We start from the raw sequence: 24,962 nt of genomic DNA on the forward strand, positions 1-24,962 counted from the left end.
CTGGTCTTAGCAACATGAGAACTGCCTTGCTGTAACAGACCAAGATCAATCTAGTCCAACACAGTGTTTCCAACACTAGCTAGCTAGATGTCTCTGGAAGCTAGTACATAAGCAAGGTATGAAAATTATGTTTGCCCTGTGTATTCCTGACATTGAGAAATATGCAGCCTCTGAACATGGGAGATTCACCTCTATGAATTTTTAATGCCATATAAGTTAGAATCATTGCCTCCTCTTGCTATGGGAATTTTGAAAGGTAATTACGCATTGATGTACAGATCCTTGGCTGTCCTGATCTGGAAGTAATGCATTTCACTGATTAGAACACACTATGGATCCCAGAAAAGGATATTATATATCTGTTGTGCCACACCCTTTCCTCTAATACCAACAAACAATAGGTTCTAATGGAAATGCTTCAACACAAATTATTTATATGGAAGGCAATGTCACTAGCCAGCTACCAACTGATATCAAGTGGCATCCATATACTACACCTCTCTGACTTGTAGCCAGTCAACATGATTTGGGTCCTGTTGGGTCCTTTGTAACAGCATTCTGACTCCATAGCCTGTATTCTACCACTCCAATAAACAAAATCTAAAGCATTCTTCCAACCAATGGAGCCTTCTTCCAACTTAAATAGCTCTTCCTCCAATGCCAATTAAGTTGAAGAAAGGTTCCTTAGGCTGGATGAACTTTCCCCAGCTTAAGATAGGATACTGCCCAATGCTTTGAATGCCTTACATTAGTATGTTAAACCAGATGGCATCAGGGGGAGGCATAGGATAAGAATTAACTATGTTTTAATATTACTCCCTCTGAACAATATAGATATATCTCCAATGAGGATTTCTGAGTGCAAATATAAGGAGACACTTCAACACATGTGCCAACTACACCTCAACAAAAGCAGTATTTTCTGCACTAAATCCACAGTGGCTCCCATAGATACCTTCAGTTATATTGGGGTTACACACTGTAGTTGTTGATACTAGAATGCAATGAAGTAGTTTAAGGAACAAGAATAATTGCTAAATTCTTGAACTTAACAAGGATTCTTCAGGCATTTAAAGATGCCCTAGCAGGGCACTGGTTGAAAAGTTACACACCTATAGACATCATGCTTGGTGTCAAAATATCTGGTCTTCTCTTTAATGCGTTCAGGAGGCAGGTATGCAATGGTGCCACAAAGTCCATCCATGCTGAGATTGTGAGACTGAGAAAGTCCGTTGCACTTGGCTAATCCAAAATCAGAAATCTGGTAAAAAGAAAGCCACAAATGCAAAATTATTTTAGAGATTATTTAACTGAAATCTTTATTTTTGAGATGCTCCATTTTACTACATTATTCTGCTTATTTAAATTACTGTTTACAATTCTTTCTTGAAAATATATGCAACCTTAAGACTGCAACTTTCAGCCAAAGTTAGCACTTAACTAATTGTATGGATATAATATATAACAAATATGAACATCCAACAAAAAAATAAAGAAAACGAAGATTATCAGGAGAACAGAAAGATTTATTTACTCCACTTATGCCCCACTTTTCTTCGAGATGGGTTCCCAAAGTGGCTTACATGACTCCTCCTCTCTGATTTTATCCTCACAACAACCCTGTGAGGTAGATTAAATGGAGAGTGTTGGCTGTTAAGTGCATCACTTAATTTACTGAGAATTAAGCTCTGCCTTGACACTCAGTGAAAAAAGGTGGTCTATAAATGAAGTAAATATACAAACTGATGTTGAATTAAGCATGTAAAGCACATACTTAAAGTGCTAACTGGCCAGATTCACCTGTAAAATTAATGTTTTGTCACTCCAAGTAATAAACATTTTTTTAAAAAAGAAAAAGCATTTATCAGATTGGTCAGTTGACTGGTTTGATGATGTTAATCAAGTATGATGAACAACAAGTTTTCCCACAGAAGCTAGAATAATACTTGCATACCTGTGAAGTAATGAAAACAAACACACCTACGCAGAAACATAGCTAGAGAGAGTAAAGGTAACAACTTTGGAGTAAGTGCAAACAATTAAAAGCTCACATCCACATGCACTGCATTTATGCTTTCACATTAACATGCACTAGTTTTTCTCCCAGATTACACACAGGGCATTCATAACACAATCTACACAGTGGTCTCATCATCAAGGGTGTTAACTGCTAAACGCCTCTTAGTCATTGTGCACAAGCACGGGATTCGGTACTCTAAATCTTGAGAACCCCAGATTTCTCCATAAGTTCAGCAGACTAGCACAGGGAGATCCCATAACTGGCTTAAGAACTTTCCCCATCATAAGTCAGATATGTACAAAAATGATTACTTTACTTTATATACATATTTCTGTTTTGTGGATAAAATAAGTTAATGTGGAATATGGCTCAAAGGAACAACAAAGAGAGAAACTGAAGTCTTCGGGTAACTTTATTTTGATTTAATAAGCACATACCAGCATGAAACACTTAAATTAATCTGCCATTCAAAAAGCCATTATGGGATAGATAATAAGCACATCTTTTTTTAAAGCCTGTATTACATGTGTGTATGTGGGGAGAATGAATCAACAAATATGACTGTATTTAATGCTGAACTTGGCCTCAGAGTGCAGATCAAAACACTTGCATAGTGTGACCACATACAGAAAGGAGACATGTTTCTACAAATTTGGGGACCCCCCGCCCCCGTTTGCAGGAAAATCCCAAAACTTTAAAAAGGGATTTAAACACACACATACCCCTTCATAGAGAAATGATATTTTCAAATAGAGCTATTACAATTCATATAAGAACGTCAAACCTGGCTCGAGGTTGCTTGGCATTCAGTGTACCGCGTGCTCCAATAAACCTGTTCCTGCCAACTAACCGGCGGATGGGGATGGGGGGGGGTGTGTGGTTGGGGCTGGAAGCATCTTCACTTGTTCTCTTATATTCTTAAATTAGTTTACAATGGAAACACCAAGCCCATGACAGCCTCCAAGCCTCTTGAACAAGGTTTTCATTTTATATTACAAAAGGAAATAAAGAAACCAACAAAAATAGATACAAGGCACTGAGAAAAGGGTGTGGCAGAGAGATGAAATCCAATGCATTCACTGCTGAACTAAGATCAGATATACCTTTAACTCAGCATATCATTGAAGGAACACTACTGTGGGCAAGCCACTTATGTCCCAAGGCCTCCCTCACCATAAAGATTACTGAAAAAGCACACAAAGACAGGTATAAATATGATTACTATTGCCATTGCAGATTGCTCACAATCTGACTATTGGAAAAGGCATGCTGGATCCAGTAATCAAGACTGGGCTGGGGGGACCAAATACATACATAAGATCCAATTTTAGATTTTTTTTCCTGCTCCCATTGACTAGTGGATGTCAAAAATAAAATGTTCAAAAATATTTTAAGTCATATCATATCAGACTCAGGGTATGGTCTGAAACAAGTGCTTGATAACATTTTTAATGCTTGATAACTAGTGTACATGAACATCAGCTGTACTTAGGCCAATGAATGTATCTTCAGGCAAATTAATGTATCTTTTCTATACTTTTTTGCAGGTGAAAATAAATTGTATACTAACCAGGGGCAATAATGCCCCATTTTCAAAGCCCAGTTACTGACCTCATTCACTTTTTCTTCATGACCACCAGGCAATTCTAGTCTCCAAACCACAAATCTGTATTTTATGCAAGTCTTGTTGCTCTTTCATCAGAACACAATCAGGACTAGAACAGTTCGGAACATAAAGATGTTCCAGCAACTGAAGCCGAAAGAGCTATGCCTTCAGAGGCATACTCCAATAGACGTTTTTGCTGGTTTGAAAGTATATGATTTGAAATACATTTCCAACACTGTGGATAAGGATTAGTCATACAGCTGCTGTTAACATCAATGGGAACCAGTTAATCTACAAAAAAGAGGGGGGGGGCTTTAAGTCTAGCTTCCAAGAGCCTCCTTCTCACACTCGTTATGCAGCAACACAGGAAAACAGAATTAAATGCACCAGCTCAGAGTCTGAGGGATTCTCCATGTCTTAAATCCTGATAGTAATCCTTAATCTTATTCATTAACACAATTTACTTTCTAAACTTTAATTCACAGCACTTTAACTAGAATCTAGTATAAAGAACAAGAAGTGAAAGTAGACATTTCAGAACAGTTGTAAACCTGATGTTGGATGAAAAATGGATCTTACGCTAATTACCTGTATAGTCTAGCTCTACCATCCCAGAGAAGAGCCTTCATGCTGGCCAGATTAAATGCCTTTCCATCGGCAGTGACTTATGGCAGGTTTCTTTGTACACCTCACAATGCCCGATTATGCGCCTGTGACGCTGGAGTCCCCAACTCAGTGGAACACATCCTACTGGACTGCTCATTCCACAGCAGACCTCACCATGTAATGTTCAGCCATCTGCCAGATTCTCAGCATATAAGATCAAAAAGGGACCTGACTCGCTTCCTTTTAGCAGATCAGGACAAGAACCTCACTGCTTTATTAGCCTCCTTTTTAGCTACCGCCCTTACTGAGAGAATCTTCAAAGATCTTCCGGTTCAAGAGAACTTAAGTACTTCACAAAACTTCAATTTTAATTGATAAACCATCACTACTAATGAACAATAAGAATGATCTTAACCTATTTTAGCCGGCTGTTTGGCATGTTTTATTATTCCAAGATGCCAATAAAGGTATTGTATTTGTTGATGAAAAATGTTAATTTGCTGGAAAAGTGTACTTGGATCATAGTTTACAAGCTTCTCTATCCAAGACAGAGATAGCAAATGAGACCTAAATGAAGGAACACATCATAGCTGAGTCAGATATTGGGCAATCTTTATTCTGCCAGGCAGTAACTCTCCAGTATTTCAGACAGAGTTCTTTCCCAGCCCTAGTACCTAACATCATATTAACTAGAGATGCCAAGGTATAAACCTGGGAGCACATGTTCTACCACTGAACTCGTATATAGCCCCTCCAAAATTTTAAGACTGTCTTAAAATGGAAATCAACAAATTTATATCAGACTAACGTCTCTTCCCCCCACATTGTAGGCAACCCTTCACAAAGCTAAACGATTTTTGGCAATATTGTTAGTATACATACATAACAGACTGAAAATGTAGATATTGGATTCTAGCTTACAATATAATACGATAGTAAATTGGTGACAATGAAAAAAAATTAAGGCACGTATCCTAAATGATGGCTCCGAAAGAACAGGCTCTGTATCTAGCAACTGCTTCAAATTACTTAGTGCTCACTCTACCATTCAGTAGTATATGGAAAGCTGGTATACTCAGCCAATTTCAAAAAAGTATTTTGGCATCACAAATGCTGAGTAAACAGCATTAGAACCCTCCACATCAATCTTAAAAGATCTCACCATTTATATAACTCAGTGGCTGACACAAACACTTCTTACTACATACAATTATGAAGCTGCGTTCAACAACTGGTTAAGTGGACCAGTCTCCAATGACCAATAAATTGCAGAGCAAGAACAGACCATAACAACTGAAGGCAGTTGCTAGATTCTGGAGCCTATCTGAGGAAACTGGGAAATGGTTAGTTTAGTCATATCTGGACTGATTCAAATTGCTTTGGGCAGCTCACCACCTCTCACGCTACAGGGCTGAGGAAAGGCTATAATGCTGCTCTGAACTCCTTGGCACAGAGGTGGAATGAAATGGAGCTGGCCGATATGTTTCTTCCACAGTTCAAAACTGCTAAGAGATTAAGTTAGCAAAAACTCTCAAGGCTGGTTTGCACACAGTAATTTTTATATCCCCAGCATGGCAGGTCCCCAACTTTCTAAAGCCAGTTTTTGATGGCTTTGAGGGCTGCAGATTGGGAGGCGGGGGGAGGAATTTGTGCGACACCCGTTCATATACAGATAACTTGTACTTACGCCACACAAACTTTGGATCCAAACCAGGAACTGTTATAACTTTTTTAAAAATCCTATGCATTTCCTAGAGAAACACCTGCTGTATGGAGCTGGTGACAATAAATATGATTGTCAAGTCATATTTGGCATTTACTTTAAATACCATTGGCAAGTTAATAGTAAATCATGGAATAGTAAATATGTACATTACGTTTCTGCAGATTTCAAGCCAATGGTATAGACCAACCAGAAGTGTTGCTTCCCAATAATTTTGTAATAATGGTTCTGTTGTATCAGAACATTATTAAACTCTTAAAAGATAAGTGAATTGGCAACTGGAAAAATATATTCCAAGGAATCCATGCAACACTGCAAACTTTACTTTGATCCACAGTATAGAAATTTAGTGAGAGCCAGCATGGTTAAGGTGTTGGACTAGGATCTGGGAAACCCAAGTTCAAATCCCCACTGTGCCATGGAAACTTGCTGGGTGACCTTGGGCCAGTCACACACTCAGCCTCAACCCTGGCAAGTACTGGGATGGGAGACCTCCAAGGAATACCAGGGGTGTGATGCAGAGGTAGGCAATGGCAAACCACCTCTGAACGTCTTTTGCCTTGAAAACCCTACGGGGTTGCCACAAGTCAGCTGTGACTTGATGGCCAAAAAAAAATTAAATCTAGCTTTTATGTATGTTCTCTAAAACATTAACTTTTTCAAAGAATTTTTTCAAGGAATAAATAAAAAGCAAACTGAGTTGGGGTGCAGAAATAAAATGTAAACACACTCCAGGACACAGAGAGAAAGAGGGGAAACAACAGAAAGAAAATTAAAGCAAGAACAAGTTAAATTCATAGGGGAAATGCTTTTATGGTTAACATAGGGTGATACATGGTTAATGCCTAAGTATTAGAATTAAAAGATCCCATACGTACATACAGGAATTGTTGCCATTATCTCAGCCAGCATCTATTTCTATGGTTTTGTCCCAACAGAACAGAATGAATATGCTTTCTGCTCCAAACTTTTCTTATATTCATTTAGTAGTTTGTCAACACACAACCTTCCCCACACACAGCTTTAATTTCATACCAGATTGTTGACAAACATAAACTTCTTTTGTGGGCTGGGGAGAAAAAGTTAAAATCCACCACTGTAATATTTCTTGCAAAGGAAAAATTCCACATATTTATTAATTAGTAGTAGTAGTAGTAGTAGTAAAGTAATTAGATTTATAGGTCGCCCTTCTCCGGCCAAGGCCAGGCTCAGAGCAGTTCATGACCTTTTACAACAGTTTAAAATTATCCATAAAAATACATAGCATTTACAAGGTTGATTAAACCATCAGCCTTCAACCACAGCAGTACAATTTACCCACAGCATTGCATAAAATTTGTAGCTAGTTATGTTTAATGCAGAAGAAAATATTTTTGCCTTTATTTTATGTTGATGTCTTGCTTTTTTAACAATCTTTTATAGTACCTAAGATGGTTAGTTGTTCTTAGACAGCAATATAACCCCTAAAGCAAAAATATCTTAATTCATGACCAACCTTTATATTATGCATGAGGTAAGAATTTATTGTGAACTCCCAAAATTGAAATTTTATTATAACAGAATTGCCACCTTAATATGGCTATTTCAATGGGGTAGTCATATTGAGCTACTGCAGAAAAAAGGGAGAGTTCTATGACACCTTTTGTTTTGATATCACTATGCATCTGAAGGTAATTTTTAGGGCAAATACCCAGGTCCTAGAGACTTACCTTAACATGATAATGAGCATCAAGTAATATGTTTGCAGGCTTGAGATCCAGATGTAGCAGGGGTGGGGACATACAATGAAGAAAGTTCATGCCCACAGCTGTCTCGTGGATGATTCGGAAGCGCAGTTTCCAAGGCAGCGGTTCAGAGGCCAGGAGCTTTTCCAGTGACCCCGTCTCCATATATTCCATGACCAAGCCCACTGGCTCCTTACAGATGCCATAGACTGGGAGAATGTAGCGAAACTTTGCCATTTCCATTTTCTTGGCTTCTTCCAACAGTTCCATACGTTCTCTAGATAAAAAATGCAAGAAAGGGGGGGTAATTTAGCTGACCTCTATTAATAGTGTTTCGGGCATTTGTTGGAGCAGACATTTTACATGTGATTTAACCAAAATGAATTGTATAAATTCCACATTTATTCACTCTCACTATATCACTATTAAGAGTTTAGAAACAGAAGACTAATCATTGACTGAAGGGCAATATTGACTGCCCCCTCTCTCCCAGCACTAGAAAGGGAGAAGGTGATCTCTCATTACAGTAAGAAACCTTCTCTTCTACAAATTGTCTGGTGCATACAGAAGATCTAGGTGGGGGTTAGTGGCAATGGCAAGTCATGGTTGTTTAGTAAACCAAGCCGCATTTATCATCATGAGATGGGTAAATTCTACCTGGCATAATGGGGGGGGGGCATAGGAGTCCTTCAGTGGCACTGTTGGCAACAGCCCCAGATTTAGTACAACCAGACAGTTACCGTAAACCCTGTAGTGGTACTCAGTTACAATCAGCTTGGTACTTTAATCATATGGCAGTCAGTTCATTTGAGGGTGGCAATAGGAGATTTATTCTCTACCATTAACAGGACCTAATCTGTTCACATATGACGCTTTTCTTATAAAATGCATGCCATTTTGTAATCCACATTATCAAGTCAAAACCATTCAACAAAAAAAATTACATGGACTTCACATAAAGCACAATAAGAAAACCTCTGCAGTATTATCTTACAGTCTAAGTTCATATAAATAATTTATGTAGAACTAAAAACAAGCATTGCTATTTTGTCTTATAAATAAGCAGTCAACCCTCAAGACTGCACAAAGACACAAGAAGGTTCGACATACTGAGTATCATAAAACTCTTGTTAAGTGCTGCCTCTTTTAACAAATGTGAAATATGTTACATGGTGTTGAATTTTATTTGTGCTATGGTGAAAAAATTAGGAAGTGGACATAAAGTAAACCATTTCCTGGATTCATTTTAAAAAGAACTGATTACGTATCCTCATGACTGGAAAGACAGGAACAAGAACCAGGTCCCTGTGCACCCTCCTAGATTGCCTGACTACAAGAAGTTATGCCCTCATAAACCTCTTCTGGTGCCTGCTTAATGGTCCCACTGCTCACAGCCTTACTAATATGAAATACACTTAAGCTAGTGAGAGTAGCTTGTACATACCTAGCAAGACAAGAGATTACGCTACAGGATTCAACTCTCTTGGAGTCCATAACAAACTGACATTCATGTGCAACTTGCATGCACAGAATTCCCAGAAAAGTCACAATGGTGCTGGTTTTCCAGGATTATTTGCTAGTGTTGAATACAAGTAACAGCATATAGACTAGAATTTAATACACAAAAATACTCTATTTACTTTAAGCAAGCTACGGGATGTAGAAGAGATTCTTTTGAAACGTAGTGTTGGAGGAGTGTTAACCGATACCGTGAATGGCCAAAAAAACAAATCAGTGGGTTATAGATCAAATCAAGCCTGAACTGACCCTAGAAGCTAAAATGACTAAACTGAGGCTATCGTATTTTGGTCACATTATGAGAAGACAAGAATCACTGGAGAAGACAATCATGATAGGAAAAGTTGAGGGCAGCAGGAAAAGAGGAAGACCCAACAAGAGATGGATTGACTCAATAAAGGAAGCCACAACCCTCAGTTTGCAAGATGTGAGCAAGGCTGTCAAAGATAGGATGTTTTGGAGGACATTGATTCATAGGGTTGCCATGAGTCGGAAGCGACTTGACGGCACTTAACACACACAAGGGATTTAGTGTGGCAGTGAGTAGACCAGATGAACAAGCAGCTTGTGTGGGGGTCTAGCTGAAGGCCTCAAATAATTTTTTAAAAAAATATCCACTCAGCACACACTAATGAAGTCATGAGATGTTGTTCAAGAGAATCAAAGAGTATTAAGCCAGCTGAACAGGTATAGTAGTCAGGAAAGATCCAGCATCTGTACCAACTTTGTACTCAAATAACAAGAGAACAGGTGTTAAGTAGGTACAGCTCAAATGAATAGTTTATTATTATTGTCCTAGGAAAGTCTCAGAATTTGGTGAGAAGTATCAAATAAAAATTTATTGTTCAAATTACAAGTACTACCTGCAGTGCTCCACTAACAGAAGGGAACTTCCCACCAGCCAAAATCCCCCTCCCATCGTCAGACGTAGCTTACTACTGGTAGGTAAGGTTTAAGTAACGTTTGAATCAAACCTGCAGTCATTAACTGACAAGTTCACATTTAGAAGCAAGAGTCATGTAACATTTATGACAATCAGGGCTAATGAATCACAGCAAGGAAATTAAACAGCCAAGTCTCCAGAAGACCTGGAGTCAATTTCTGAAGAAGTTCTTCTTAAACAACAGTTTGGGTGCGGTAAGAGATGAGGGACATGGCTATATGGTACAGCATCTGCTTTGCATGCTGAAGGTCTCAGGTTCAGTACCTGGTATCTCCATTGACAAGGACCAGGTAATGAGACAGTCTGCAGAGACCTGAGACCCTGGAGTCTCCACAGAGAGCACCAACCTAGGGAGACTAACAGCACATTCCTGAGCCTCCAGGGCAAAAGACCTTAGGAGGCCAGGAAGGCACCACGGACACCAGGGCCACTTACGCTGGTGTTAGTGGCCCTAGCGCCGGTGTGGAGGACCAGATGCCGGTCTTCAGCTGCTGGCACAGCTACGCCACCCTGGGACACCGGCGTTGGGGCCACTAACACCAGCGTAAGTGGCCCGGGTGCTGGCGCAGGAGGCCCGACAGGCTTTCTGGCATCCCAGGAGGCATTCCCGGGGGCGTTCCAGAGGGCAGAGCTACCATTAGGCAGCTCCCTATGCCCTTTCAGCCCAGACGCCGGCAGCCAGGATGGCACTGCTGTGCCTGCTTTTTAGCAGGCGCACCCTCGCTGTTTTCAATGGGGATTTTAGCCCCAGTGAAAACAAAACAAAAAAGCCTTTAAAAGGCTTTTTTTGGTCCTGGCGATGTGCGGGGAACGGGTTAGGTGGTGGCGCAGCCGCACCTCTTCCCCACTGTCCCCTCACGCCAGCAGCTCAGGAATGTGCTTTAAAGGTCTGACATCAGTACAAAGCAGCTCCATGGATGTGTGTTCAGATAAGGAGGGCTTTTTTAGCATCCACAAATGTTGTTACTCTGCCCTAGAGCAAGTACTCTTTGATACGGGTAATTACATTTGAAGAAAAATAACAAGGTGCTTTACTGAGGGAAAGGAGTGCCAAGGTGTGAACAGAACCACCAACTCTTGCCCCTAAGCATTCATAATTCATCAAACTCCAGCTAACTTGGGATGCCCAAAAGGAGGATGTGTCTGAACAATGAGGTAGAATTAGTGAGGACAGTCAACCATTATCTTAACATGTAAAAAGAAGCCAAGCCAAAGGTCCATTTATAAACACACACATATATATATATATATATATATGTGTGTGTGTGTGTGTGTGTGTGTGTGTGTGCGTGTGTGTGTGAGTGTGTGTGTGTATCCTGTTCTATGAAAAGACTTGAAGTGATACTACACCACATCCATATCCCATTATGGAATAGCCTTCATGTTAATGCTGGGTAAGCAATAGAGTTGAAATTCTGAGTCCAAAACCTAATGCTTTGCACACTGGCCAAATCAACAAACATCACAGAGAACTAGAATGACTATCCTCAATTGGGCAGATACTACCTCTGTGGGTGTGTGTATGGGTGAGGGTGGGTGGTGTGCCATAAAGTTGCTTCTGACTTACGGTGACCCTATGAATTAATGACCTCCAAAACATTCTATCATTAACAGCCTTGCTCAGGTCTTATAAACTGGAGGATGTGGCTTTCTTTATTGAGTCTATCAGTCTCATGTTGAGTCTTCATCTTTTCCTTCTGCCTTCAACTTTTCCTAGCATTGTTGTCTTTTCCTGTGAGGCTTTTCTCATAATGTGACCAACGTATGATAGCCTCAATGCATTCATTTTAGGTTCTAGTGAAAGCTGAGGCTTGCTTTGATCTAGAAACCACTATCTTGAATGTTTCTAAATTGATTGCTACACTAAAAAGTGCCACATTGTAAGAAGAACTGCATGTGCATCATTAAACTAAGTTACTGGAGTTCCAAGCAGAAAGGTATCAAGAGCTTTTATTGGCAATGTCCTGTTCCATCATGTCCATTTACACACAGTTTGTTAGACAGATTATGTTAGATTTATTTTCTTATCTTTCAGTCTGTCAACAGAACACAGGTGTTTAGATCATCACCGTTAGCCTTCTTCTGTCTCTATTCCAGTTTCCCAGAACAATGTCAGTAACTGGCATAGACTCCTTCAAAAGAGAATTCTGAATGACCAGCATGGGAGAAGCAGTCTTGAAGAGCAGACAGAGGAAATTCTGGGAGTGTTTCTGAAGCCTAGCAAAACTCCACAATCCCACTGGGGGGGGGGGTGAGCTTCCATCTTGTTTTAGACCTCTACTGTCACATAAATAGCTTTATAGCCCTGACCTGGATGGCCCAGGCTAGCCTGATCTCGTCAGATCTCAGAAGCTAAGCAGGGTCAGCCCTGGTTAGTATTTGGATGGGAGACCACCAAGGAATACCAGGGTTGCTGTGCAGAGGAAGGCACTGGCAAACCACCTCTGTTAGTCTCTTGCTATGAAAACCCCAAAATGGGTCCCCATAAGTCTGCAACTTGACAGCATTTTACACACACACACAGTCAGTCCCATACACTACCAATTCATTTTAGGGACAGATCCCCCCCCCCCCAACTCAACAGATGCAAGGACACGATGCCTTCTGGACAAAACCATTCAGAAGAGATCTGTGGTAGCTCCAGAAAGATCTGTTCAATAACCCAAAGTAATACCACAACCTGCTTCTACATCCCTTTGTCTCCCTAAATGTGTGTCTATCTGCTTTTATTGTAATGCCCAAAGGATTGTACTCTGCAGATTACAATTATAAAAACTGGCTAGGCAAGCAGTACTACTTTAAAAGTGTATGTTTCTAGCATCTACATCCTGACAGAAGCCAGTTAAATGCTTCATTAGTGTTTCAAAAAGGAAGATAAAGATCCAGCAAAAGTCAGTAAAATAATTTGCTACAACAGGAGGAGATCAGTGCATTCCCAGTTGGAAGGCTCAACAGTATTTTTCCAGAATGCAGCCTTCCCTTTCCACAGTACAGGGCACAAAAGTATGTATTACTATTTCACTTTTTTGCAGTAAGCAGTTTTGAAGTCTCAGACAACAGATGTAGTACAGAAAACACTGTTAGGGCTGCCACCATTTGTTTTTCTATGCCCTTCACAGTGACAAACTATGCAAAAGCCTTCCATCCCATATATTGTCATGCCAAGACAATCCTTACCTGTTAAATTTCTGCCACCCGTGGCGCGCTTAAAGAGAGAGGAGCCATGCCAGGCAAAAACTGAACTATCACTGTCAATAGCAGTTACATTATTAAACCTTGGTCAATAGAAGCTGTATAGTGATTTTTGTACAAGTGGTGCAGGAAGTAATTAGGAGCCACAAAGACATGTATGGACAAGAAGAGGTATGCACAGTGCAGTAACTGCACATTCTTTAACTCCTTCCAGCGAATTAACAGACTGTTCTTGAGAACTACGTGGTTATTTTGCCCATGATTTCAATCATTGTCGGCCACATTTAAGACATTAAAATAACCCAAACTATCCAGACTGGCTTGTTCTTCAATAAAATGCTTGTCTTTCAATAAAATGTATTGTAATTGTTACCAATACCAGAACTATCTTATCCAATAAGCTTTCAAAGACAAGCTGATCTGCACAACCTTTCTAATACGGTAATGTAAGTGAACTTTTTACAATACTCTATTAACATGGTGACTTTCTGAACACCACAAGATGTGACAAGGCTGCAAGCTGCCATTCCCCAGTTCAGTTCCCATTAAGGTTTTATAGTGTATGTGTGCGTGTTAAGTGCTGACAAGTCTTTTCCAACTTTTAGCGACCCTATGAATCAATGTCCTCCAAAACATCTTATCCTTAACATCCTTGCTCAGATCTTGCAAACTGAGGGCAGTGGCTTCCTTTATTGAGACAATCCATCTCTTGTTGGGTCTTCCTCTTTTCCTGCTGCCTTCAACTTTGCCTAGCATGATTGTCTTTTCCAGTGACTCTTGTCTTCTCATAATGTGACCAAAGTACAATTATAGTATAGCTATTAGAGTATAGCTATTTGCGATCTAATTTTAAGACAACCTACACAGAAGAATGCTTCTGTGTGAGAACTTTACAAAAAAAATGGTGAAGTTGGCCTTAAGTGTCATGTAATTATTACCTTTCAAAGCAGGTTCTCTGAGCTATGCAGCACTTGACTTCAAGGGGGAGGAGACACGGTAGCTGCTTGGCTTTCCCACACTATCAGAAATCCTGGTGGAAACTGTATGGGCGGAAGAGGCAAAATCCAGAAAAAGAAGTGGGAAGAGCAACCAGGAGTTCCTTCTTGGTGGGCTGAGAATTCTGGTAGAACAAGGAATGATGGATACATCTCATGGGGACAAAAATCTCACAGGAACAAAAGCCTCTGAAGAAAGATCATTATTCTAGAAGGAATTTCAATAGTTCCTTCATTTCTTATTTCAAGTAGAGAAATATTTTCAGATTTTTAAAAGAAATGCATACACATTTTGAACAGAGAGCGTACAAGGTACTTCCCTGTGTTAGGACCAAAGAAAATAGTAAACAGTCCTTTAGGATGTCTTCCAAATTTATGATTAAAGATTTTGATGATTATTCTTTTTCTAGTCTCATCCATTTTCAGAAGACCAACTTCAATGATCTCTCTGTGGCAGTAAGATTTGTCATATCCTTTGAACCTCTTTAGGGTCTCTGTGGATAATAACAGAGCTTCAAGTTCTTCTGGTGTGATGCAAGTCTGATTTCTTCCTGGTTTTGCAACTGACATGACAACTGGTGGACTAAACGCTAGTTTGGACAACAGCTGTGCTCCTCCCTCCACAGATGTAGAAAAGGCAGCACTTAAGCACAGCCCTTTTTCTACTTCCTTGCACTGGTTGCCACACACAAGGCTGTATTTGATTTGCTATAGCTATAATGTTTGTGGCCTCTTGTGTGAAACTGATCTGAGGATTGGAGGCAGGAGGAGGGTATGTAAATGTAACTGGCTTCAACCAATCAATGCTTTCTACAGCTGGCCTCTGTGGCTAGCTTACAGAGCTAGTTTCTTCATTTCTTGACATTGGAGATAGAAATATGTTTTAATTAGATGCAACAAGGTGGCTTCTGAATAGGCCCTGCCACTGTAGAAATATTAAATCTGTTTTTACCCTACATGTATTAAAATGTTACATCTGTTTGCTGTTAAATGGAAGCCATTCTGTCATTTCAACACATAGATCACAGCTGCAACTCTGGGAATATATCAATACTTTGCTCACATATTACTTAGCCAGAACAAGCTCAGTGGTATCATCAGATACAAGAATTCTGGCTCTCAATAAAGACAGATCAAATTGTCTGAAAGATTAGGTTTCCAGAAGTTGAATGGATTTTGTTATCAATACCACCTTGGAAGCAAAGTATTTTTGGCTGCACACCCAGTCTTTTTTATCCCTAGCTTCATCTAGCACAAAGAGCTTAGATTTCATGTATATATAGAAATGCAATGGAGTGATACTCATATTGCAGCCACAGCATTCTTTCACTGAAGCCCCAGGTTCTCACTGGGACCCACAGAGTTATCATTCCAGGTATCCAATGATTGCCACCCCTCCCTAGTGGCTATTTGAAAAGCTATGTTAAATGAATGGGCCTTGCAGGAGTTGCTCAAGCTGCTCCAAAGTAGCATATGTTATTTTATTGACCTCAAAAGTTTCTAAACAACCTTCCTTGAACATTCAAGGTGATTTACGATGATTATCAGAATATTTCCATTCACAGATCAGTTTGACAGTATTAGCGTTACTGTGATCTTCTCATAACACACTATGGGTAAGAGTCTTAAATATCTTAATGAAAACATCTACAAATTGATATGTGTTGCCTATGTAACTGTGAGGATACACAGCCATAGTAATGTCTAGTAATATCTCTAAACCAGGATTAAGCATTTGGTTTTATATCTAGGTTTTCAAACACAAAACAAGTTTGTTGTACTTGCCCTTGACTATGGCTCAATGGGGAGAAGACCATATTTAGCACATTCTAAGGCAGGGTACCCCAACATGGTCCGCGTGAGCACCACGGCACCCACCAAGCTTTTCAGAAAGTAGGTGGCACTCTTTAAAGGCAGTGCTTCTTCTGAGCTCCTTTTGCAAAGAGAAGGAGGTAGATACTGTGTTTGGCTCTGAATCCCATAGCAGCCATTTTGGAACGGCACTCACCACCCCCTCCCAAAACTCCAAAGGTGCCCATAGCCTCAAACAGGATGGGGATCCTTATTCTAAGGTGCCTTGTGCAACAACTCTACGAAACTAATCTCCCCGCACCCCAACAAAAATGCAGGTATTGGCTTTTTGAATAAAGTACCACTGAAACAAAGACTCAAGTTTCCATTCTGTTTCAGCCAGAACACTGGGGTATATTGAGAAGCATTTGTATCTCCCTAGGTTGCACCATGCCTCTCTAAGGAGGGCTCTCTCAGAGCTACTAAATAATGTCTCTATTGAGAAAAATGTTAATACCAAGAAGTTTTCCTTAGAAAATTTACTTTAATGAATTCTTTGGATCAGTTTTCATGGTGGAAAATGTGTAGCATATACCCAACCCCAGAGCCACTGTTTTTAGGAAGGGCGTCTGAAGAACTGAGTCATATTCAAGTGACTAGAAATGAAGTTCTAAAACAACTAGGCAAATTGAAAATAAGTCTGGATGGCATACACCAAAGGTCCTTAAGGAATTCAAATGTGAAATTGCTGATCTAGTAATAAGTATGTCTAACTGGTCACTAAAAATCAGCCTCTATACCAGAGGACAGAAAAGTAGCAAATGTTACAGCAATTTTTAGAAAAAGGTCCAGGGGGATCTTGAAAATTACAGGTCAGTTAGCCTAATATCCGTCCCAAGTAAATTTGTAGAAGCTGTTATTAAAGATAGAGAAAAAACATGGCAAAGTTCAATATAGGCAAATATAAACAAAAAAAACCCTTAACTTTAAATATACACTGCTGAGGTCTGAACTGATGGGGAGGGAATGATGTAGTGTTAGGGTTTTCGTGGATAGCTTGATGAAAAGGTTGGTTCAGTGCACAGCAGCAGTAAAAAAAGACAAACTCCATGATGGAGATTATTAGGTAAGGATTTGAAAATAAAATGGTTAATATTGTAATGCTCCTGTATAAATCTATGATGCGGCCTTATTTGGAGTACTGTGTGCAGTCCTGGTCACTGTATCTCAAACAGGATATTGCAAAGCTGGAAAAAATACAGATGAAGGCAACCAAGCTGATTAAGGGGCTGGAGTACCTTTTCTATGAGAACTTTTTCTCCCTCCCCCTTAATACTAGCACTTGGGGAGCTGATTGGAAATCAATACAGGACAGACAAAAGGAAATAATTTTTACTGAGTAAAAAATTTGTGGAATTCACTGAAGTGGAAGTAGCCATGCACAGACAGCTTTGAAAGCAGGTTAGACATTTATGGATAGTTCCAGCTATAGATACTAGACATGGTGGCTAAAGTGAACCTCCACATTCAGAGGCAGCAAACCTCTGAATACCAGTGTCAGGAGGCACCACCTTGGCCTCTATGGTCTGTTGTTGGCCCTTCAAAGTAACTGGTTGGCCACTGTGTGAAACATACTAATGGACTACATGGACTACTGATCTGATCCACTGGGGTTCAAGGTTTTGATGTATTGTACAAAAGGTATCATTGGCAGAAGACACAAAGTTGACCATATTGGCAAAGTTACTAGTGTGGTTTTGAAAACAATAATCTAGAATCAAATACTGCATAAATGGTTTCAACGGCTCAATGCATTTTGAAGGCTTATGCTTTCAGTGCTTAGTAGCTGACATTGGTTTGTATAACTGTTACCAAAGAACTGCCATTTACACCAACAGAAGTGTTCTGTCACTACCAAATGGTAACAGCAAACCACATTCTAGACCCTGCAGGTAACTTCTATAGCACAGTGGCAAGGAGAAAATCCTTATGCGACCAGCAGATGTTACCACTCCCTTCACCACTGCTGCTGCTATTGTACCACCCAATCTGGCATGCAAATGGATCTGGCAAGTATGATCAAGCTGTACACTGAAGCTGATGGCAGCAGGGAGAAAACAATAGTGGTGCACCGAGACACCCAAAGGTACTATGCAGAATGATAAGGGGTTGATCTCTTTCTTCAGGAAGCAACAATGTTGTGCAGCATGAGTGGCCCACAGAAAACATTGCTCACATGATAAAAAGCTACTGGCTTGGATTCTTCCCAGCAGTGTGGACAGGCAGAATTCTTTGCTTGGATGCCTGATGAATTTATTTTAAGGGACATTTTCTTATGCCAGAATAATTGCAAATGGGGAAAATAAAATTAAAGTATTTCTGCTTTGTGAATGCTGATAAACTGTAACTCAATGGTGTTTAACAGAGATACATTACAAGTTCAAAAAGTATATACTCAAAGCCTGTAGGCTATCTAACTGCAGTATTGCCTAGCAGCTTGGTCCACAAACATCTAAAGTCAAGTTACTTTTCCACGGTTTCCCTTGCTGACTCAACATAATTATAATTCTTTAATACACATACAACCTAAGTGAATTAAGAGCAACAATCAAACAATTGCTTTAAGGTTTCACACTTGAACTACTGCTTACACCAGAAGCCATTTTAATCACAGAGTACTGTGGGGGTTGTGAACAGCTTTGTAGAGTATTATACTTGAATATGTGTGTGTGTGTAAAGTGCTGTCAAGTCGCAGCTGACTTATGGTGACCCCTTTAGGGGTTTTCATGGCAAGAGACTAACAGAGGTGGTTTGCCAGGGCCTTCCTCTGGACAGCAACCCTGGACTTCCTTGGTGGTCTCCCATCCAAATACTAACCAGGGCTGACCCTGCTTAGCTTCTGAGATCTGACGAGATCCGGGTAGCCTGGGCCATCCAGGTCTGGGCATACTTGAATATACAGTACCATAAATATCCAGAGTGTCTTGACAGTATTCACAAGCGCGTGTACACACACAAAGGCCCTTCTGCAAAACAATTTATAAAGTTTGACAGTAGGGACAGAATTGAAGGAGGAAGAGATGGGTTGTCGGCAATCAAATGCAGCATACATTTTACTCTGTTTAAGTTGGGAAAGAAGCCTTAAAGGGATTCATAGAAACGACAATCTTTAAGAAAAATGTGAAGAGAAGATGCCAGGAGCAAGAGAGAATTGATAGAAACTAGTCGAGGACTTGGAGAGCTCAGGGTGACAGAACTGGAAGCAATGATATATTGGGAAAGTTACACCAGCTCCCCCCTCAAAAAACGTTCTGGACACCCCACTTCGCCTCCCTCAGTCTACTATGGTTATTTCCAGGTAATGGAAGGGAGGAACACTCAGTTCACTCTCCCCCACAAAACACAGTCAGGATGTCAACACAGTGGAACTCGTGTGGGAGACTGTGGGAGAGAGTTGTCCATTTGTTGACGGGGGGAAAAAAATCTTCCACTGCCCTTTGCAAAGATAAATGAAGACCTCAACACCAGGAATGGAATCTTTGCATGCACTTCCCACCCACAGAAATCAAGTCACATTAAATGAAATCCTCAAATGTGAATGTGATAATTCTTAAGTACCAAACAAATGGTATGCAAGATGTTACGGATTGGAATACCAGCCATACAATTCAATCCAGTTATACTACCACAGCTATCACTTGATAAAGCATTTGATAATTGATACAAACACAGATAAGCCATACGGTATCTATTCTCGCCTCCCAATCATAATTACAATGGGCTTAAAAGAAAAAATCCTGCTTACATTCCATTCATTTAATGTACTTTAAATATATATGTATATATTAAAAAAAACACCCAAAGCACTTCCCGCTTCAGTGCTGCCTGTTTTGACCTCTGGAGTTGCAACGGGTACAGTTTGTTAGGACAAGCCGACACATGCCTAGCTAAGGCAGGGCTCAGTATGCTGGGAACTGCTCCCAGCCAAGAGGGCACAAGATGGCGTGTCAAAGTGAGCTAGTATGATATCTCTGCTGGCAGCCTGAAGTGGTTAAACCCCGTCCACCATCATTGCAGGCCTTCCTGGGGCATTGCAGGTGATGCACACAGGCTGCTGGAAATGCCCTCAACTTTTTTTCTGTATTGGACATTAGCTTTAATCCAACAGGTTTAATAGTTACATTTAATCATCATTTATATACATACACAGTTATGAATGAAACAGTTGATAATACTGTGCCATATAGCTGGGGCCAGCCATATTATAGCCATCCTTCAAAATGTGGACTGCATCTCTAAATACATTTTTTAAAACTTGCTTTCATTATTTTCATTTAGCTTGCTGCTCTAGCCAATTTGTGTTTTTTTTAAGGAGTCCGGAAGCCTCTAATCCTTCACTTACATGATTTTTTAATGCCATGGTTTATTCATTACTCAATCACATATTGTTCTTTCCATATCTGAGATTACCTTCCTTCCTGCAGCAAGGCATTTTCAGAAACAAAATAGCTATTGTATCTCTCTAGGCTGTACCAGCAAACAAGTACAAACACTGCCATATGGGTCATGATTCAAGACTTATTTGCCCAAGCTTGCTTTAAATGGTGGAATGAATTTTACTCCTTTATACTTCAGTGTCAGTCTGGAAGCCAAGATCTTTGTCTAAATCACAGTAAAAGGAGCACATGACAACACAATCCTTCTATACAGACTGGCTTCATGACTCTTGTTATTGTTCTGCCAGCAATCCTCCTATCTGGTGCAGTGTCTAGGGTGTCCAAATCTAATAGAGGAACAGTCAGTGTCTGAAATCTTGGGTAGTTTCCATCGCCTTGTATGATCTACGCACTATGCTGTTACAGTGTTACTCTAGTTTTGTAGTTCAGTCGTGTTTCACAGTTGACTACTTTTAACTGTTTTTAATCCACATCTAGGCTCAGAGAGCAGTCTATAGGGTGAAAACGCATGGGACGTTTTGCCTTGGATCTGCTGTTCTCTAAATGCACATTTCCCCCAGCCAAATTCTCAAAACTAAGCCCCCATGCAGAGTTTTGAGAATTCAGATTGGGGGAATGTGCATCTAGAGAGCAGCAAATCCAAGGCAAAACCTCCCATGCGTTTTTGCCCTTTAAATGAAGTAAAATAAGTATAAATAAATACAACTAGAACTGGAACGATCTAAGTTTAAACCCCTGCACTCCCATGAAGTTTTGCCAGTTATGCTCTCAGTGTACCACCTCACAGGATGGTTGTGAGGATTAAATGGAGGAAAGAACTACATAAGCCACTCTGAGCTCCTTGAAGAAAGGATAAACTAAAAAATACAAAATGAAATAATCACTCCTATCTGAAGAAAAAAAACCAATCCTATGACATTAAGAGCCAAAGCATTTAACTCTTTGAGATAATTATAGGCCCAGAAGTTTGCATGCCATGATACAGGAGCATTAAAAATAGATTCAGGAAGGGCAATGAAGTGTTGATGAACTCTATGTGTATGTATGTAAGTGGACTGTGTGAGAGCAGGTTCCATCCACTTAGAAGAAAAAAGGGTTTCACCTTCTTATGTGCACACATAGATAAGAAAGGCAAATCTGAAGAAAATAATTCCTGACATATATATATATTTACACACACACACGTATATATACATGTGTATATAAATTATCTGTTCTGTACCACATCTTCTTTTAACTTGTGGCACACCATAGTTTGGATAACATAGCTTGAGTTGTAGGAACTGGTGAGTGGGTAAGTCCAACACTGGACAGGACTAGATCACCTTCAAGGTTTCTTCCAGGACTGCAGTTCTGATACACTACCTGCAATAGCAATTCTTGTAATCACAATGACAGTTTCAGAGGGTAGCCTCTGAACAGCAAGATATATTTATGCATAGAAAAAAATAAAAAAATATACCACCAGTGGCACTAGGCAGTAAAATTTGGGCCTTAGATTGTATTTTTTATTATTTTTATATTTCTTTATTAGATTCAAAACTTGCTTGAGTACTTGCTAGTACTGAATATTTTGCAATATATAATGACATCTTAGCTATCAAATTACAGAACTTTACAGTTAGATCGGTGATGTGCAAATTAGTAGGATTTAGCTCTGTTATTTCTTGATTTAATTTCTTAATTCTTCATATGTGTGTGTGTGTGTTATGGTATCCTGAAGCGGCTAGCAATTGCTGAAAAAGCACGGTACAATTAAAACCCTAGGGCCAACTGATCAGAAAAAAACTTACTTCAGCCTTTCCCTTGCTTGCACAAAGCACCCAAACTCCAAAACATATCTATCACTTTATGACAGTTCTATCAGCAACTATACCTTACAAGAGGGATAACTCCTACAGGCTGTTAAAACGTTGCTTAGCTTCTATGCACGAGAAATACATGTGAAAATTTTGATCAGTTTAGCATTTCTTGACAGCTATAAAGTTGTTCCAGAAGTGGTTAGAATTTCAATTTAAAAAAAGTTAAGCTCTTAAATTCGTTGCTAAGAGCCACCATCGATTGTCCAGCGGAGTTCACAAACTCACATTCAATGCAAAAAACTTTTAAAAGTTTGGCTAACTTCAATAAGTTCGTGCATATTATCTCTCCAAGCGGCAAAGATGCGTGCGTGTACAAGCCCCCGCCAGTTTCCATCTGGCAGAACAGCCCATGGAAAACGTGTGGACAGGTAATGGGAGAAGGGGAGCTGCGACAGACGGCTAGGGCGGAAACGCCCGGCCGCTGGAGCCGCCTTTCTTCCCTGTTCCAGCCAGGATCCAGCCAGGATCGAACGCGCGGCCGCGCGTTCGATCCTGGCTGGATCCTGGCTGGAACAGGGAAGAAAGGCGGCTCCAGCGGCCGGGCGTTTCCGCGGTGGAAAGGTGGTTCCCAACATTTTTTTGACCAGGGACCACTAGGACTTTCTTGTTCGGTGCAGGGACCCCAAGGTTCAACATAAAAATTCAGAGCATTTGAAAATACACTTTAATCATAACTGTTAGTTCAACATTAAGCTTAGAATAATATTTGAATATCTATTTTTCTACTAGAGAGCTTTTAATTGAAAATATTAATTTATTCTGGGTTGATAACTTTGTTTCGCGGACCTTCATTTAGTTCTCGCGGGGTCCACGGACCCCCGGTCGGGAACCAGAGGGACGCCTGACCTTGGTCCGAGAGCCACGACGCCTTTCAAACAGAGGTGCAAACGGCCCCGTCCGCACGAGCGCCCGGCCTGAAACCCACCCAAAGCCCGCAAACCCGCGGTGGGCGCGCACCCGAGGGGGGGTTCCCCAAAAGGAAAGCCTTCCTGGCCGAGGCGCCCCCCGCCCCCCCTGCAAGGCCGCTCCGTCGCCGCAAGCCTCTCGGGCCGCTCCCTCGTCTCCCGCCCCCGCTGCCTTGGCAGGACCCCCCCGTCCTCGCCCCGTCGGGGCGCGCCCGGACAAGCCCCTCGGGGCGGGCGCGGGCCGCTCTCGGCGAGGGCCTTGCCAAGGGCCGGCGGGGGCAACGGGCCGGGCTCAGGCCAAGCCGCCTGCTGCCGGCCCCCCGCCCCGTCCAGCGGCCGGGACAGGGGGGGGAGCGCCGGCGGGCGAGGCCGGTTCCCAAGCATTGCCCTCTCGCTGCACGAGTCCCGACGACGGCCTGCAAAGCGCCGCGGCCCACCCGGCCCCGCTTCCCGCAGGGGCGCAGCGAGCAGCCGCGACCCCCGTGGGGCCGGCGCGCCCCGGACGCCCCCGCCACCCAACGCCTGGGGCTCCGAGGGGGCGCTTGGAGAACCCGCGGCTGCAGCAGCCCCGCCGTCCCCCGGCCGCGGCAGGCAAGGAAGGCAGGCAAGCCCCTGCCCACGGCGGCCCGCCCGGCACCGACGGCCAGTTGCTAAGCCCGCCGGGGCCCCTGGCCGAGCGAGGCCGACAACAGCCGCTCTCCCCGGGCAGCCCTCGAGCCAGAAGGCCGCAGAGGCGAGGTCCCGGGGGGCGCGCGGCTCCAGGCGCCCGGGGCCCGAGGGCGGAGCGGCCGCCGCCACCAACCGTCCGCGCCTGGCCCTGGCTGGGCCCGGGCTCCGCGGGGCGGGGGCTGCGGAGCCCGTGGAGCGACCCTGCGAAGCCCGGGGGCTCTCCCCCCTCTCCTCCCCCCTCTCCCCCCGCCCCGCCTGCCGTGGTCGCGCCGTCCGGGCCACTTACTTCTCGTCCACATGCAGGCTGGGCGAGCACTTGATGGCGAGCCACGTCTTCCAGTGGACGTGGCGCACCTTGTACACCTGCCCGAAGCCGCCGGAGCCGATCTTCTCCCAGCTGGCCAGCTCGCCCGAGTCGAAGGCCTTCAGCAGCCCCAGGGCCCACGGGGAGCCCCCCGCCTGCTCCATGCGGCCGCCGGGCCGGGGCCTCCGCGCTCCTCTCCCGCCGCACCGCGGCCCCGCCTGCGCCCAGGTGCCTCCAGGTGTGCGCGCTCGCTCGCCCGCTCGCCCGCTGCCCCGCTGACATCACTTCCTGGCCTCGCCTGCCCGTGTAACCCGAGCCTCCCGAGCCGAGAGGGGAGGGCGAAGCAGCGTGTCGCAACTCCGCCGCAGCCTTTGCTCCAGGGAGGTGCCCGAGGGGCGGGCGGGACCCCTCTCTTGCCCCGATCAAGCGTCTCCCGCTCTTAGGGGCTTTAAACATGACAAGGCGCCTCGCTCCAGGGGGTTGGCCGGGTTGGCCTGCTGCAGCCAAGGGCCACGCGGCCCCTTAACACCTTTATGGGGGTGGCAGGAGCAGCAGCTTTTGGCAGTCCGAGCTCACCTGATCAAAAGCAGGAGTGGGGAAACCCTTCAGCAGGTGGAATCAAATGCCATTGACACCGCCTAATCGAT

At 42.4% G+C, this 24,962-nt stretch overlaps 1 protein-coding gene across 1 annotated transcript; it reads right to left on the bottom strand.

Moving 5' to 3' along the window:
• Nucleotides 1–1,112: 1,112 nt before the first annotated feature.
• LOC130493151 (receptor-interacting serine/threonine-protein kinase 4-like) lies at nt 1,113–24,479 on the bottom strand (the record flags this gene model as incomplete). Its single annotated transcript, XM_056866872.1, has 3 exons — nt 24,298–24,479; nt 7,665–7,956; nt 1,113–1,261 (listed from the first exon to the last, which is right to left on the bottom strand). Coding segments are annotated over exons 1-3 (623 nt in total), but the record flags the coding sequence as incomplete, so codon positions are not given.
• Between the last annotated feature and the right edge of the window lie 483 nt (nt 24,480–24,962).

This window comes from Euleptes europaea, unplaced genomic scaffold (genome assembly GCF_029931775.1).
Source record: "Euleptes europaea isolate rEulEur1 unplaced genomic scaffold, rEulEur1.hap1 scaffold_44, whole genome shotgun sequence".
NCBI lineage: Eukaryota > Metazoa > Chordata > Lepidosauria > Squamata > Sphaerodactylidae > Euleptes > Euleptes europaea.